Source organism: Haliotis rufescens, unplaced genomic scaffold (genome assembly GCF_023055435.1).
Source record: "Haliotis rufescens isolate VD_foot unplaced genomic scaffold, xgHalRufe1.0.p SCAF_14, whole genome shotgun sequence".
Classification (NCBI taxonomy): Eukaryota; Metazoa; Mollusca; class Gastropoda; order Lepetellida; family Haliotidae; genus Haliotis; species Haliotis rufescens.
This window is the reverse complement of record NW_025963824.1, coordinates 33,290,710-33,307,973: the sequence shown is the minus strand read 5'-3', so window position 1 is coordinate 33,307,973 and position 17,264 is coordinate 33,290,710. Positions and strand designations below refer to the sequence as shown.

The following is a 17,264-nucleotide window of genomic DNA, read 5'->3' as shown; positions in this document are numbered from 1 at the left end:
TCAAAATCTTACAGAATATCCTCCAATCACAGCCTGCAGATATCTCTCGATCTGCACTGAAGGCTCCTACGATTCTGATTTGGTGTAGTAGAACCTACAAGGGTATAATGTGTGAAGTCCATTTCTTTTTTTTCCCCGTCATTGATATTGCGGGAATATTGCAAGAAAAGCGGTGTAAAGCCATACTCACTTACTCACTCACTCTCTCACTGCAGAAAAGTGGACATAAAAAGATACTCGGAGACGTTTTAATGGGTAACATGAATATATTGACCATGTATACCTATTTCCCAAGAATATCGTGCATGTGGTTTTACAGAGACCAACACCGGTGAAAAGTTGCATCCCAGGTAATAAAAGACTGGTTGTTTCAAGCATGATACAATTCACGAGGTGATGATTTGGCTGGCCCCCAGGTTATTGAAGGTTTCAAGGATCTCTTGAATCTCTGCAATAGAAGAATGACAGGAATCAACTCTTCCACCAACTATTCAAATAATGATTCCAAGTACAACTCCTGCACTGTCATTTCTAGAATTCCCCAAACATTCACTACATACATGTACCAACACGTATTTCGTCTGTCATGTGATAACGTTCGATTTGATGAAATGCATGCCTACGACAACCGCATGCCATATTCAAGTACCTTGTATTTGCAATGTAATAACATCATTTCTAGTTTGGAATATTAAACGTTAACGCCAGATAATAAGCAAGCTCGACCAGCCAATGATTCCATTGAGCGTAAAAATTCAATGAGCAGTGACAGTAATTTAAATTGACCTCTGAACATCAGTGATGACACCATGTGTTCACGAAACGGATTAGCATGTCCTGCTCTACAGGCAGCACCCGTCACTCACATTTTGAATAAAAACGCACATGCAGCATAAATTGTGCCATAAAGTTCTACGCCTTTACAAACAATCAACGCTTTTATGATATCAGTCCCGATTGGGGCAGGTACGTGACATAAACCGTTCGAAGGCACCATCCCTCTAACCACCTTAAAAAGAAATTTGAATGCACTCCTAGTTGACTTTAATACTTTTCATTTGGCAAAAAATCATGTCATTTGTAGTGCGACTTCAAAACAGAAGGGCCCGGCTTCATTTCACATTCATGTACCTCCTTTTGGTTTTGCATATTTCTCGTACAAACACAGGAGGTTAGTTCAGCAAACAACTTGAATTTGCTTTTACTCAAAAGCATTTGTCTCTCTCCTCCATTTGTAATACATTAGTTAAAGTTGTTACTGTAGATTTTTACAGGTTACAGGTTTTAGTCACCATTGATCAACTGGCCGATCATTGACAGCTGATTAAAGATGTGTCAAATAGACACTAAGGTGAATTCACAGACTGCTGTAGACTGTCACTCTCAGCCTAGATACGGATCGAGTCGATACTACGATAGTTTGGAAATGTCTTCGTTTTGTTCATTCGGAGGGGTCGTAGCAAGAATATTCGTGAACAATCATGCAGTCAAACCGATCTCTCGTCCAATGGAAAAGCTGTATATCGTGTAAACTTCAAATTAAAAACTTATGATAGTTTTGAAGTGCATTTCTTCGTTTTGCTCACAAGGATGGGTCACGGCGAGGATATTCGTGAACTATAATGCAGTCAAACTCTCTGACGTTTCTCAATGTTTACTGAAACGCCGAGTTCAAGATTAAAGGGTCTGAATATTCAGAAAGAACGCTTTTGTATGTATTCCTGCTCTGGAATGTGGAAGTTTTGTGTCGTTCATACACTTATGAATGACAATTTCGCGGTCATGTGACCGACATCTCATCCAATCGAAAAGCCGTATATCGTGTAAACGTTAAATTAAAAAAATATATATAAGTAAATACTTTTTAACCTTGTAAATTTTGTTAACATCCTAACACATTGTTCCTGTTTCGTGCGCCCATCGTGGTGTATTCTCGCTGCAGTGTTTAATTTTACGATAAATGTCACTGTCCTGTTAGGTACCTGCACTATGGTTCCTTCCTCTCTGTAGATGGCCACAAACATCATTACAACAAATGGAACACAGGAAATGCTTGCAATAGTCCAACCAATGGTAGCAGCGTACTCGGGGTAAACATAGCTGCCATACGTCGGAGGCGCGTACTTCATCAGAGTTGAGATGAATACTATCTGAAACGCCAAACCAATATTAAAGTTGGTTGGTTGGTTTGAGAAGACGACTAATCCGGCAAACAAACTTGTTCCTCCACACACCAATGTACATATGACTGCATTCCTTTGGCATAAACGTCAATTAATAATTACATATGTTTGTTTGTTTGTTGTTTAACGCCGCACTCAGCAATATTCCAGCTATACGACGGCGGTCTGTAAATAATCGAGTCTGGACCAGACAATCCAGTGATTGATATCATGAGCATCGATCCACGCAAATGGGATCCATGACATGCATCAACCAAGTCACCGAGCCTGACCACCCGATCCCGTTAGTCGCCTTTTACGACAAGCATAGTCACCTCTTACGGCAAGCATTGGTTCCTGAAGACCTATTCTACCCCGAATCTTCACGGGTGCAATATTAAAGATTAATATTAGGTTTATATATAAAAAAAAGATTTTTAGGTCGTATAAACACATGACCTACATTTGAAAACTGGCCATACTTTGTCTAATGCTCACCAACAACATTGTGGGTGTGATATAACGCCACGTGACTTTGAAGAACCACGGAGCCGGTCTCCCTATCATCAGCTCAATATCTGCGCTGAGACGATTCACTCCTAATAAAAACAAATATACTCATTCATACGAACTCTAAAAACATGATATTTGTAAAATGATGTTGAAATGAAGTATTTTGTCTGTTTGTTGTTTAACGCCGCACTCAGCAATATTCCACTTGTATAAAGAAGTGGCCCGTGAAGATCCGGGGTAGAATAGGTCTTCAACAACCCATGCTTGCCGTAAGAGGCCACTATGCTTGTCGTAAGAGGCGAGTAACGGCATCGGGTGGTCAGGCTCGCTGACTTGGTTGATGCATGTCATCGATCCCAAATGTGTGGATCGATGCTCATGATGTCACTCACTGGATTGTCTGGTCCAGGCTCGATTATATGCAGACCGCCGTCATACAGCTGGAATATTGCTGAGTGCGGCGTTAAACAACAAGCAAACAAACAAACAAAAAGTTGTTCGAGTATGTTCACTGTACAAGGGAGATAATTCTATGGCCATACAACTTCTCTACTTCAGTGAATGTGACGTTTCGGTGTGATGTTTGACGTCGCATTCATTGTAGTACATCACCTGCTTGATAACTTTGTTAGTATCTACACCAAAACGTCGTATTCGTTGTTGTAAAGAAGTTGTATGTGCATAGCACTATTTCCCTTGTTCATCATACAAACATATAAGACCGCCTCCGTGGTCCAGTGGTAGAGCGTCCGCCCGGAGAGCGGAAGGTCCGGGGTTCAATCCCCGGCCGCGTCATACCAAAAGACGTTAAAATATGGTACTTGTTGTTATACTGTCTGGCGCACGGCATTAAAGGGGTAAGTATACTGTGTCTGATAGGGGTATTCATGTGAAACTGCGGCATGGTATCTCAGTGAGCTAGCACTATAAATCGGCATCAGTCCGTTCTAGTACAAGCAGCCACATACAAAGCCGCACTATATAAGTGCAATAATCTTGGACGCGACGTTAAACCCCATTTCATCTCACCTCACTAACTTATGAATGCCACAGAAGAAATGTTCACCGAAAACATATAATCATAAGAGTGAACTAACTAAAAATAGTAAAATATATCATTTAGTTGTTTACCGTATATCCACCCGAGTGTAATGCATTCCAGGAACCCAGCAAAGATGATGAATAGAGTGGCAATATACCAGTCTTCAAGCTGGTACAGGTACATTCCGCCCTGAATGGACATAATGAAATATTTTAATAAAAAACATTATTTGTGAAATATAGCATAAGGTTACATAGAGAAATTGTGACATATTTTAAAGAAGCGTGACTAATTTACCACACATTATTAATAGTTCAAATTGTGTCAGTGTTTCTTGGAAACATCCATCTAAAATGTTTATTATAATTCAAATTAACTCAGTGTCATTCAAACCTCAGTGGTGAATATAATTCCGATCAGAAAGGAACCGATGCAATATCCAAGATTTACTTGAGTTCTCCATTTCAGCAGAAAGGGATACTCATCCATGATTCCTGATATCACCGTTTCCACCATTGAAAACTAAAATACGAACAAATCACAAAACATTCAGTGATACACGTTTTTAAATAAAAATATGTATACAATGTAAAAATACACAATGTAGTTCCCCCTTGCACGTTTACGATAAAGCATAGCTTGGGGTACATACTTCAAACTCCTAATGGCTTTGTTTCAAAAGTGTGTGAAGTATCATTGTTTCATTTTTTGTGAAAAGTTTGTTTGTTTGTTTGTTTGTTGTTTAACGCCTCACTCAGCAACATTCCAGCTATATGACGGCAGTGTGTAAAATAATCGAGTCTGGACCAGACAATCCAGTGACTGACATCATGAGCATCGATCTACGCAATTGGGATCGATGACATGTATCAACCAAGTCAGCGAGCCTGACCAACCGATCTCGTTAGTCGCCTTTTACGACAAGCATAGTCGACTTTTATGACAAACATAGTGGCATTTTTGTGATAAGACAAGACTTACACTGAGGAGCAAAGGAAACTAAGCCTCTCAGTTGATTTTATCATATGTTTGATTTTCAATTAAAAATATCTCAAGTTAGCGCAATAGTGTCTTCAATATTTTACATTTTCTATACTTCTACATTTTTTCAAACTACAATCTTATTTGAAACTTTTTTTAAATTAAACAAATAGCACAAATACACAACAGCTGATGGCTATCTTAGAAATATATTTTTGAAAATCAACAAATTTGCTTTTCTTCGGCACAAATAAACATTAAAAAAATGGCAATGTTGCAAATTCTTTTTTACCCCAGTCTCCATTGAACCAATTTATTTTTACTTAACATGACACAGCCACATATTATTTTTTACAAACTATGGCACGAATGAGTGATGGCTATATGGACATTATCAAATTTAACGACAGTTCTTTCAATTTCAAGTACATAAAAAACCTGTGTATACCTTTTTCACAGTTTCTGCCATTGAAAACTAAATAAGCGTACAGAACATAATACATAAAACGTAAATCGCCATAATAACCTTACTTATTATCCGCCGAAACAGATTCAATTGAGAGGATTTTGGTTGATGGTTTGTTGTTTAACGCCGCACTCAGCAATGTTCCAGCTTTATGACGGCGGTCTGTAAATAATCGAGTCTGGACCAGACAATCCAGTGATTGACATCATGAACATCGATCCGCGCAATTGGGATCGATGACATGCATCAACCAAGTCAGTGAGCCTGACCACCCGATCCCGTTAGTCGCCTTTTACGACAGGCATAGTCGCCTTTTACGGCAAGCATGGGTTGCTGAAGACCTGTTCTACCCCGGAATCTTCACGGGTCTCAATTGAGAGGAAAGGGTAAGATAACGGTGACAGTTATATCAATGGATCATTTTTAATTATTCCTTGAAGCACCTTGTTATTTACAAGTACATAAATCTACATATAAATGTAGTTTTCCATTTGCTGGCAAGAAGAAAACAAGGTAAACTTTTGTTTCAGACATTGAATGGTAATAATTTCAAAAAAACCTCCTTCTCACCAGTGAATCCAATATCAACAAAATAAGCATGATAAAGAAGAGGAAGCTCCATAGCTGTGGAACAGGAAGTTGTGCCAAGGCTTCTGGGTAGACAACAAAGCCCAACCCTGGGCCTGGAACAAATATTTATGTCTTGGTTTAGAGTGAGTGAGTGAGTTGGGTTTAACGTCGCTTTTAACAGTATTCCAGTTATATCGCGGCCTGTCAGCTTAATGTGGGAGGAAAGCCCGAAGTGATGCAGGTCTCAGAAGTTTACCACTTCCGAGCACGGGTATGGTGCTGACAAACCTAGAAACATAATCGGGGCGAACCGGTATTCGAACCCACAATCATAGGTTTCTGGCGTGCCCAGGGGACGCAACTCTGCACAGGGAATCGCGGCACCTTAGACGACTGGGCCACCCGTGTTCCCCTCTTGGTTTAGAACGGAAGAAGAGTCAAGGAGAGGCATGCATAAAATACTGACGTTCTAGATTAAGAAGTTATATGTTCATTTTGCACAATCACGTGTTTGGAATGAATTGTTAACAATCATGAGCTGATGTCCACCTCTGGACAATAACGAGGAACTGGAGGCCCAGTCGCCAAGGGCGCCACGATTCGTTCTCAGAATCCTTATACCAAACCCATGCCCTACGGTTTAACAAAACTTGGAAACATCTATGACCAAATCGAGCTTTCTCTGGCATTGACTTGACACACTGTGACATGACTGATATAATGTTCAAAGTTTTATTAACACCGACTTATTCCCTCTACACAATAATATTGCCATCTTGAGAAGTCTTATAGTCGGTTTGCTGCAAATAACTGTTTAACACCTTTTTCACTGTGGTGACGAGTTCGAACGGACAAATAAATAACTGTCATGCCATTTAAGACCTATTGTTGCTTTCGTAGTTATATATTATTTTGCCTTTAAAACGATTTTGCAGCAAACGGACTGTAGGTGGCCTGTACCTGAGGTTGCAACCGCTGTGATTGGCACATCTGCTTCTTGAGCCATGAATCCAAGAACTGAGAAGACGACTAATCCGGCAAACAAACTTGTTCCTCCACACACCAATGTACATATGACTGCATTCCTTTGGCATAAACGTCAATGAATAAAAATTACATGTTTGCTTGTTTGTTGTTTAACGCCGCCTTCAGCAATATTCAAGCAATATGACGGCGGTCTGTAAATAATCGAGTCTGGACCAGACAATCCATTGATTGACATCATGAGCATCGATCCACACAATTTGGATCGATGACATGCATCAACCAAGTCAGCGAGTCTGACCACCCGATCCCATTAGTCGCCTCTTACGACAAGCATAGTCGCCTTTTCCGGCAAACATGAGTTCCTGAAGATCTATTCTACCCCGGATCTTCACAGGTCAGTTACATATGTACTTTGTTAAAATTGTAGATGTTGAAAATATTTTTTAAAAATTATGATTTTTTTTCTTTTTCGAGTACGCAAACAATAAGTTTACAGAATATAGTTCACATGCAATCATAAATTCATACAAGTTTCAAAGTATATCTGTGGATAATAACAAACAAAAACTACTCAACTAGTGTCAGGATGCTAAGACATCTTTGTTGGATTGTGTAAGTTCGTGGGTTTACACGACTAGGTGGTGACAGAGAGACCAAACTTTCATGAAGTTTGTGTATATACATTGTGAATATGATATATTTCTGTCGATGTAATATGAATCGGTTATTTCTTGTTTGGTGTGTTGGAAATTTGGTAGGGAGTAGGACATGTTTGATTTGAATATGTTTTGCTTTGTTACCGTTATAATATGATGTAATGCATCATTTCGTTTTTGTTGATATCCTAATAGAATTGTCAATTTTGACAATTCTAGTTCTATTCCAGTTTTGTCCCAGACATGTTTAACAATTTCACAAATATTTCCCAATGGCGATGTCTTATGCTGTTGTTCCGATCAATACAGTTACGTCACCATGGAACATATTACCTTGTGAAGAGCATTAAGGAAGCCTTGTGGTTAAGGTATTTTCTGTTCCCGGCCAGGACCCTGGTTCGATTCCCCTCGTTGGTACAATTTGTTAAGCCTATTTCTGGTGTTACCTCGCAGTGAAGTGGAACTAACTAACCACAATAGTGTATGCTGTACTACCTTAGCAGGGGAGCTAATGGGTACATACAGGCGATTTAAGGTGAAATCAAACCAAACCCCGCATACATTTTCCTACTTATATTCATAATGGATAACCCCTAACTTTTAACTTATGGGTTCACTGGATTTCGCCAATGAAGTGTCGAGGTAAAAATAGAATAGTATCTGAAATAACACAAACTATACAGGTGAGCTATGTCCGATACTGAGTTAATTTAAAACTCACTCACACAATTATACTGATTTATTTGATTACAAATAAGATTTCACAACATTCATAACATTACCTAAATGAGTGAGTGAGTGAGTGAGTATGGTTTTACGCCGCTTTTAGCAATATTCCAGCAATATCACGGCGGGGGACACCAGAAATGGGCTTCACACATTGTACCCATGTCGGGAATCGAACCCGGGTCTTCGGCGTAACGAGCGAACGCTTTAACCACTAGGCTACCCGACCGCCCCACATTACCTGAGACAATTAGCATTGAAGTTGTTGTAGCTTGCCAGGGTAAGTATGCCGCCCCACGCTGGGCCAAGAGAGAAGAACACTTGAGCACAGGCTTCAAGCCATACCTGTGTTCATCAAAGGATTAACATATATTTTTTTATCAATAGAAATAAAAGCATGGCATCACAGTGCCAAGATCCATCTAATGAAAGGGTTTGATGTGAAAGTCAAACCATGTGACAGTTATATTGTTTTCATTCAGAATATAGTAAATAGACCTGTTCTTTTACCATTCTGTACTTGAAGTATCATGCTCAAGTACACTCTTCGAAGAAAGAAACGCACAGGTAGTATGTAGTTCATGGAAACTAACTACACACAAAAAAACGGTACATAAATTGGATATATGCTATTAGAAAATGTTGGTGGCCTGATATTCGACAAACGGTGCGTCAAAACGCAGCCAATGTCGATTTGCAATGTCTTAAACGGCATTGTGTTCACGCTTGTTCAAAAATGTCATGGAAGAAAACAGTTCAATTCACCTCCAGACCGTCCGAGAACTGGCCGACCAAGAGTTACCATCCCTGCACAGGATCGCTACATTCGACTGTTCCACCTACGTCATCGCAATGCCACAGCTACGGAGACTGTAGGACGCATCCCTGGTTTGAGGAGGATAACGGACCAGACTGTCAGGAACCATTTTCGTGAGGCTGGAATCCGGCCCAGAAGACCAGTCATCACCGCTGTTTTGCAACAGATCTATCGACAGCGACGCTTCCGTTGGTACCATACCTTTCAGCATTGGAATTTTAGAAATCTACCTGTGCGTTTCTTTTTTTGAGGAGCGTATGTTAAAAAAGATTTCTTAAAGATTTCACTTTTATCATATTGACAGATGAAATAGTTAGTTAAGTGTCCAAGAAGGTGATGAATATGATTGTTGTATCGCCTACCTGAATGTCCAGTAATTTGCTGAAATCTGGGGTCAGGTAAAACAGAGCACCATCAGGACCACCCGGCAAGGTCAGACCACGGACAAGCAGGATGGAGAGGAAAATATAGGGAAGTGTCGCCGTCACATAAACAACCTACAATAAAATAATGTCAACCATCTTCTTCATGTTGAGACCGCCTCCGTGGTCTAGCGGTAGACCGTCCGCCCGTAGAGCGGAAGGTCCGGGGTTCGATTAACGGCCGCATCATACCAAAAGACGTTAAAAGATGGTACTTGTTGTTACTCTGTCTGGCGCTCGGCATTAAGGGGCTAACACAAGGACTGGTCGGCTCAGAGTCAGTATACTGTGTCTGAGTGGAGTATTTATGTTCAACTGCGGCATTGTATCTCAGTGTGCTAGCACTATAAATCAGCAGTTGATTTTTTGGCAAACTCTATCATAATCAGTAGGTCTGGCCGCCATCGTGTTGATATCGTCAACCTAAGATTGATGCTGGCTCTAACTCGCATTCTGATTTGTACGTTTGATCTTGTAGCAAATTGGCTAAAGGGAATCAAGGGCGAGTAATTTAAAATCGCGAGAATCAGGGATCCAGGGCTTCGTGTTGGTTCACCCAAATGCGAGCCGTGGTGATTAGGGGATGCATTCAGCAATTCTCCAGTTACATGACTGGGGTCTGTCAATAGTTGAGTCCAGAGGACCAGAAAGTCGCGTAACTGGAATTGTGAGCAACGCTCCACGCCGTCGAAGAACAATTACACGTTTTCAACAAAGTCAGCGAGCCTGACCAACAGATCCATATGGTCGCCCCTTATAACCATTATAGGTTGCTGGTGGTCCACTAGTATTTTAACAGGGGAGGGGCCCAGTCATTTTATGGTGCTGCAATTCGCTGTGCAAATTAGGCACGCCAGAAGGCTATGATTGTGGGTTTGAATCCCAGTTCGCCCCGATTATGTTTCTAGGTTTGTCAGCACCATACCCTTGCTCGTGGGTTTCACCGAAATGGTAAACGTCCGAGACATGAATTACTTCAGGCTTTCCTCCACATCAACTTACCACGCCGTGATATAACTGGAATACTGTTAAAAGCGGCGTTAAACCCAACTCACTCACTCTCACCGGGGATCCCAATAGGGTCAAGGTTAGTAAATAGGTGTGAAATAGCCACAACATGGTCTGACATCATTCTTTGTTTTGTTTTTTTGTTTTTTTTTGTTTAAGATTACATTCAGCAATATTCTAGCTATATGGCTGTCTGTGAATAATCGAGTCAATCAGGCAATCCACTGATTGACATCATGAGCATCGATCTACGCATTTGAGATACGGTGACATGCATCAAACAAGTAAGCGAGCCTTACCACACGCTTCCATAATCGACTCTTCATATAAGACAAGCAGGGGTTGCCGAAGACCTGTTCTAACCCGGATCTTCCAGGTGTCATCATTTTAAAATCAAAAGAAGTATTAATACGTATCATGCAGCTAATTAATGTGGCTACTTCACCATTCTGTCAAAAGAATGAACCATGTCAACAAAAAGACAAAGCCCGTGAGGATCCGGGGTAGAATAGGTCTTCAGCAACCCATGCTTGCCGTAAAAGGCGACTATGCTTGTCGTAAGCCGCGACTGACGGGATCGGGTGGCCAGGCTCGCTGACTTGGTTGATGCATGTCATCAATCCCAATTGCGTGGATCGATGCTCATGATATCAATCACTGGATTGTCTGGTCCAGACTCGATTATTTACAGACCGCCGTCATATAGCTTGACTATTGCTGAGTGCGGCGTTAAACAACAAACCAACCAACCAACCAACCAACAAAAAGACAAAGCATCCTTTGTGAACATCAGCGTCTTACCTTTCCTACTGACCTGACACCTTTAAAAATACAACCGAAAATGAGGAGCCACGACACCAAGAGACACAGCACTAGTTCCCATTTGACGCTTCCTAGTTGATCTAGTCCTGAGCTGATACTGAGGACCTTATATCTGAAAACAATTTCAAGGAATGTTCAATGTTACCGTATAACGTGAAATTATTGCACTCTCATCAAAATATCAAATACTGTATTTGACATTTGATGTTTATGTTTCAAAATGGGCGCTGTTGTGAGGGGTAGTCTTCTGAAATACTACTTTGTCTGTCTTGATGATCACGCCTCGTTATCTCGAATGTCCGGATATCTCGAATTTACAAGCAAACAATACATCAGCAGAGGATCAACTATACACATTCTAAACAAACATATGCACATGTGACACGCGCCTATGACGCAAAACCAGTCAATGAACCATTGCAAATGAACATTTACAGTCGTCCTGTTTCAGGTCATAAGGGACCGGGGGCGGTTGGGTAGTCTAGTGGTTAAAGCGTTCGCTTGTCACGCCAAATACCCGGGTTCGAATGCCGACTTGGATATAATGTGTGAAGCCCATTTCCGGGTCCCCCGCCGTGATATTGCTGGAATATTGCTTAAAGCGGCGTAAAACCATACTCACTCACTCATAAGGGACCGACAACTCCAGAAGAAAAAAAGAAAAAAGTAAGGATGACAAAATTTGTAAGTGAGAAACCACTTTCCACTGTCAGAAGAAATGTCTGATATAAGTGGAGTCGATGGTACAACTCCAACTATATCATAAGCATGCGTTGAGGAATCACTATCAAATCTTGATGATACCAGGTGTTCCCGAACACCAGAGCGCATCCTCCCCCACCGGTGGCACCCGTTACAAATACATGCAAAGGCAAGTGAATTTTGACCTGCTACTGCTGCTTAACCATTTGTCTGGTCCAGGGTGTGCGACTGTGAATGTTGAATATAATTTACATTTCGGATAAAAACGACCGGGTACGAATTTATGAAAACATGTGACACTCTGTAAATATTCTAACCCGGATCTTCAAAGGGTGGTAAATGTATAATGTAGGATATACATTTCCCACCGTTTGAAGATCCGGGTTAGAATATTTACAGACCTCCGTCATACAGCTGGAATATTGCTGAGTGCGGGCTTAAACAACAAACAAACACATATGTCTACCTACTGCCAAAATTCTTCAGAAGCTGTGAAACGTTGTCTTGAGCTATTCCAGCCAATGCCAGCCCAATCTGTGGTCTTGTTGTCCGACGACAGTGTTGAGTTGGTCCACGCTGAATGTGAATGTGTAATTATTTCGTTTCATTATATACTTAAGTGTGACAATCCAGTCATTAACATCATGAGCATCGATCCACGCAATTGGGATTGATGACATGCTTCAACCAAGTCAGCGAACCTGACCAGCCTATCCCGTTAGTCGCCTCTTACGACAAGCATAGCATGTTTCGCTGAAGACCTATTCTACCCCGGATCTTCACGGGTCGAGTTGTGTAGGGGAACAGTATGATACGTAACTATGTGTACTTGATATTTGCAGCTTCACTCAGTGTAGTGGCAATGACGAGATCACTTTTAAGCAAACACGATACGCCGAGTCATGTAAAGGTGGTAAATTTATACCTGTCGATAATTTTATACTTTGGACACAGTGTTCCGAGTTCCAGGCGTTTCCACAGTGTGTCCAGGGCAGGACGGTTCTACAGGAGGAGGCGGCATAGTAAAGGGTCCAGGCACAGTGAATTGTGTACGAAGCCGCTCCCACACCGGAAATAACCATCATGCCAATTCCAAGACCTGACGCAGAGATGCTTTTTGTATATATTTTGAACTCTCAACGATCATTCTAATCTAATCTAATCTAATCTAATCTAATCTAATCTAATCTAAACTAATCTAATCTAATCTAATCTAATCTAGTAAGACAAGTTATGACTTGCTTGCTAAAGGTGTTAGGATCTACACCGAAACGTCGCACTAATTGTAACAAAGAAGTTGTTCATCCATAGAACTTGTCTTACTTCATCATACCAACTTCTAAATGCCACTGAAAGAAGTAATCTAATCTAATCTATTTGTCCCTGGTATGGTTGGAAAAAGAAGAAAAGGTTCGATTTGCAATACACGTTTATGCATTTGATAACTTTTTCACATTTCAACATTGTGCTGTCAATATTTCATTTCATTTAAAGAAGATACAAAAGAGTATTGTCCCTGGTATGATTCGAAAAGAAGAGTGAGTGAGTGAGTTTATGCTTTACGTCACATCGGCAATATTTCAGCCATATCGGGAAAAGAAGAAAAGGTTCGATTTGCACTACACGTTTATGCATTTGATAGAATTTTCAAATTTCAACATTGTGCTACATTTAAAACGTAAAGCACCGCACCTTAAATATGAAACTTCAACGCCAAAGAATAACTAATCTCGATAATCCGAAGAAACAGATTCTATAATTCTAGTCCAATAATGTCATTTTAAAGATTAATTTCTAAAGGAGTACATATACAAGTTCTCATAAAATATCGTTTTACTTGCATGTTTCGCTTGACAAGAGTTTTACCGACTCGTTTGAGAGAGCAATGATATATACCAAGATTCATTTCCATACAGAGCCTCAAGCACCCATAAGCATACCTTTCATTAAAGGGCATACACTCCATACTTTGGTTCCACTCTTCCCGCAAAATTGTCCAATGGCAACTTCCAGGAAGAAAAGAGGTAGGCCACAAAACGTCAGACACAGGATGTAAGGGATGAGGAATGCACCTATATGACATATACAAGACGTAAACATATATCAGAGCTGCAGATAAGCAGCGTATTTGCGTAAAATACCCCTAAAAAATATTCAAAACCCAATTCCTTTCAATTAACTTGCGGACAGAAACGCATACAATAAATGAAAAATACAAATGAAAAATGTAAATACCAAATGAAGCATTTTCAGCATGCGTACAATATTGCTAGTTTCCGAAACAAAAATACGAGCTAATTTACCTCAAAAAATTAAAATCTTAAAAATGTTCACTAATTTTGGGAAAAAACCAATAGGGTGATGACTAGATGAGTGAAAAAAATATTGGTTACCCAATGAAAAATGTAATAACCGAATTAAAATGGAAACCCTAGAGTAAAAACTCAATTGCTCAACAAGTTATCTGGAGCTCTGATATATTTCACTTTTTTCCGGAACACATGTTGACACAATGTGCATGACCATGGATGAGTTATCGTATATATACTGAGGAGCAAAAGAAACTATACCTTTCAGTTGTTTGTGTCAAATATTTGATTTTCATTTGAAAATATCTGAGGCGATATAATAGTTAAAGGATAAACTGTGCTGGCGCTCAGTCAGCACTCAAAAAACACTGCTACATGCTTTTATTTCTTTTAAATATTATTTGATTTAATAACAGTACGCATGTTACATAACTGCTGATAGGCATTAGACATGTTATCTTTGATGACATGAAAAACAAACCCGTGAAGATCCGGGTCTTCAGCAACCAATGGTTGCCGTAAAAGGCGACTCGCGCTCATGGGGAAGACTAATTCTTGCCTGAATGTCAGTTCAGTTCAGTTTTATTTCTCTGAAAAACCACCAACGGTGGTACAAGAGTATATATATATATATAAATTTACCCGTGAAGATCCGTGGTAGAATAAGTCTTCAGCAACCGATGCTTGCTGTAAAAAGCGACTCTGCTTGTCGTTAGAGGCAAATAACGGCATCAGATGGTCAAGCTCGCTTACTTGGTTGATATATGTCATCGATCCCAATTGCGTGGATCGATGCTCATGATGTCAATGGCTGGATTGTCTGGTCCAGACTCGATTATTTACAGATCGCCGTCATATAGCTGGAATAATTGCTGAGTGCGGCGTTAAACATCAAACAAAACAAAACATGAAAAACAACTCGGTATACTTTCTTTTGCCTCTCAGTTTATGATAATCTATGCTGTTTTACAGTGAAGACAAAACTATTCGACACTGTCAATGTTTATTGATAATGCTAAAGGCAGATATTATTTAACGTGATCATTAAACGTGCCAAGCGGTTGTGATGGCTGCGTCTGTATACCATTATGCACTACAATTACCTCCGCCGTTTTTGCTGCAGATGTATGGAAAACGCAGGACGTTTGTAAGGCTAACAGAATAACCAATCACAGACAACAGGTAATCAATTTGCGAGGCCCAGCTTCCTCTATGCACCGCGTTCCTTTCTGTGTGAGCGTCACTGTTTTGACGTAAGTCTGGCCTGGGGGCGAGTGCAAATTCTTCATGTTCTCTTTCGTCATGACAATCCATCTTAAAAATATGATATGTAAGTCATTGTTGCGTATTTGGTTTAGCCTTGTGAGTAATTCGTTCATGATATTGATTTGGTATCAAGATTTTGTATTGTCTTGATAAATGTCTTCATTACTCCGCGGGGCGGTCGGGTAGCCTAGTGGTTAAAGCGTTAACTCGTCACGCCGAAGACCCGGGTTCGATTCCCGACATGGGTACAATGTGTGAAGCCCATTTCTTGTGTTCCCCGCCGTGATATTGCTTGAATATTGCTAAAAGCGGCGTAAAACCACAATAACTCACTCACGCATTGTTCCGCAAAACATTACTTTGGTATCTGACATTTGTATGTAAAATGGCATAAAGTATAATTGTGTTGTCTTGTTGGTATAAAAAAAGATATAGAGAATATAAGTCCTCAACGCCAGAGAATAACCAGTCTCGATTGCACGACAGTTTGTATAAGATTTAATACTCGAACCGGAGGGATAAAACCGAGGGGCGTTTGTCCTGATTAAGGGTCTCCACAAGGCCGTTTGCCAAGAGTTGTTACCCTGTCTGGCGCTCGGCATTAAGGGGCTAAAACAAGGACTGGTCGGCTCGGAGTCAGTATACTGTGTCTGAGTGGGGTATTCATGTTAAACTGCGGCATGGTATCTCAGTGAGCTAGCACTATAAATCGGCATCAGTCCGGACTAGTACAAGCAGCCACACACACACATACACGTGCATGCACGTCGCTATATAAGTGCAATAATCTTGGACGCGACGTTAAACCCAATTTCACCTCACCTCACCTCACCGTTTGCCAAGAGGGGTGACTTCAACTTTCCAATAGTCGACTAGCTTCTCCAGGTATCTTCCAGTAGCTCCAGCTGTTTGTGTCTACATTTCATAGGTTTGGAGGAACAATCGAGCATGCTCTTTCCACCAAAATGTCACACGTCATGCTCAGAAGTTATTATTATTGCGGGGCGGTCGGGTAGCCAAGTAGTTAAAGCGTTCGCTCGTCACGCCGAAGACCCGGGTTCGATTCCCGACATGGGTACAAAGTGTCGATTCCCGACATGAGTACAAAGTTTGAGACCCGTGAAGATTCCGGGGTAGAATATGTCTTCAGCAACCCATGCTTGCCGTAAAAGGTGACTATGCTTGTCGTAAAAGGCGACTAACGGGATCGGGTGGTCAGGCTCGCTGACTTGGTTAAAGCATGTCCCAATTGCGTGGATCGATGCTCATAATATCAATCACTAGATTGTCTGGTCCAGACTCCAGACTCGGAATCTTCACGGGTCGCACTTCCTTTCACACGGAAACCTTAAATGCATTTTGTGGTGCTTATCACATACCTTTATGGTCTATCGCCAAGTCTTCCAACCACAAAGTCAGCACATGCCCTTTCTAAAATACAGTCCTCGTAGCGAGATAGAGTAGCTCGACAATTGTGGAATCTAACTGATGACAGCAAGCTGGCGCAAGAGGGGTTACGTCCACACACTGTATGAATAATGTATATTATTCATCGACGACAGATACTTGCTCTCGTATTTCTCTAAGCAATTATAGCCAGCATTAATGATGAGAAATATAGAATACTAAACGAGCTCCCGTGTAATACCAATTTTATGAAACGAGTGAATAGTTCTGGTATCTGACGAGCGAAAGCGAGTCAGATACCACAACTATTCACGAGTTTCATAAAATTGGTTTAACACGAGAGCGAGTTTAGTATTTTGTTTATTACTTGTCATTTATAATGTTTTTTTATAATTATACTGTTGAGTG

General features: G+C 40.7%; 1 protein-coding gene across 1 annotated transcript; it reads right to left on the bottom strand.

The window, feature by feature from the left end:
* Positions 1–210: 210 nt before the first annotated feature.
* On the bottom strand, positions 211–16,915 carry LOC124117129 (sodium- and chloride-dependent glycine transporter 1-like). The gene is made up of 15 exons (XM_048395479.1): positions 16,829–16,915; positions 15,287–15,497; positions 13,815–13,946; positions 12,800–12,973; positions 12,345–12,450; positions 11,152–11,290; positions 9,283–9,417; positions 8,345–8,448; positions 6,695–6,819; positions 5,735–5,847; positions 4,111–4,239; positions 3,807–3,906; positions 2,661–2,761; positions 1,983–2,150; positions 211–448 (listed from the first exon to the last, which is right to left on the bottom strand). The coding sequence occupies exons 2-15, from the start codon at positions 15,495–15,497 to the stop codon at positions 371–373; spliced, it is 1,815 nt and encodes a 604-aa protein (XP_048251436.1). The 5' UTR covers positions 16,829–16,915; the 3' UTR covers positions 211–370.
* Between the last annotated feature and the right edge of the window lie 349 nt (positions 16,916–17,264).

Bases quoted from the DNA above. Each gene is read 5' to 3' on its own strand.
- LOC124117129 (XM_048395479.1), bottom strand. From the start codon at position 15,497: ATGGATTGTCATGACGAAAGAGAACATGAAGAATTTGCACTCGCCCCC. The intron at 12,974-13,814 runs GTATGCTTATGG...TCTCTGCGTCAG, and splicing joins TGTATGCCCTTTAATGAAAG to GTCTTGGAATTGGCATGATG. The intron at 3,907-4,110 runs GTTTGAATGACA...ATGTCCATTCAG, and splicing joins GAATTATATTCACCACTGAG to GGCGGAATGTACCTGTACCA.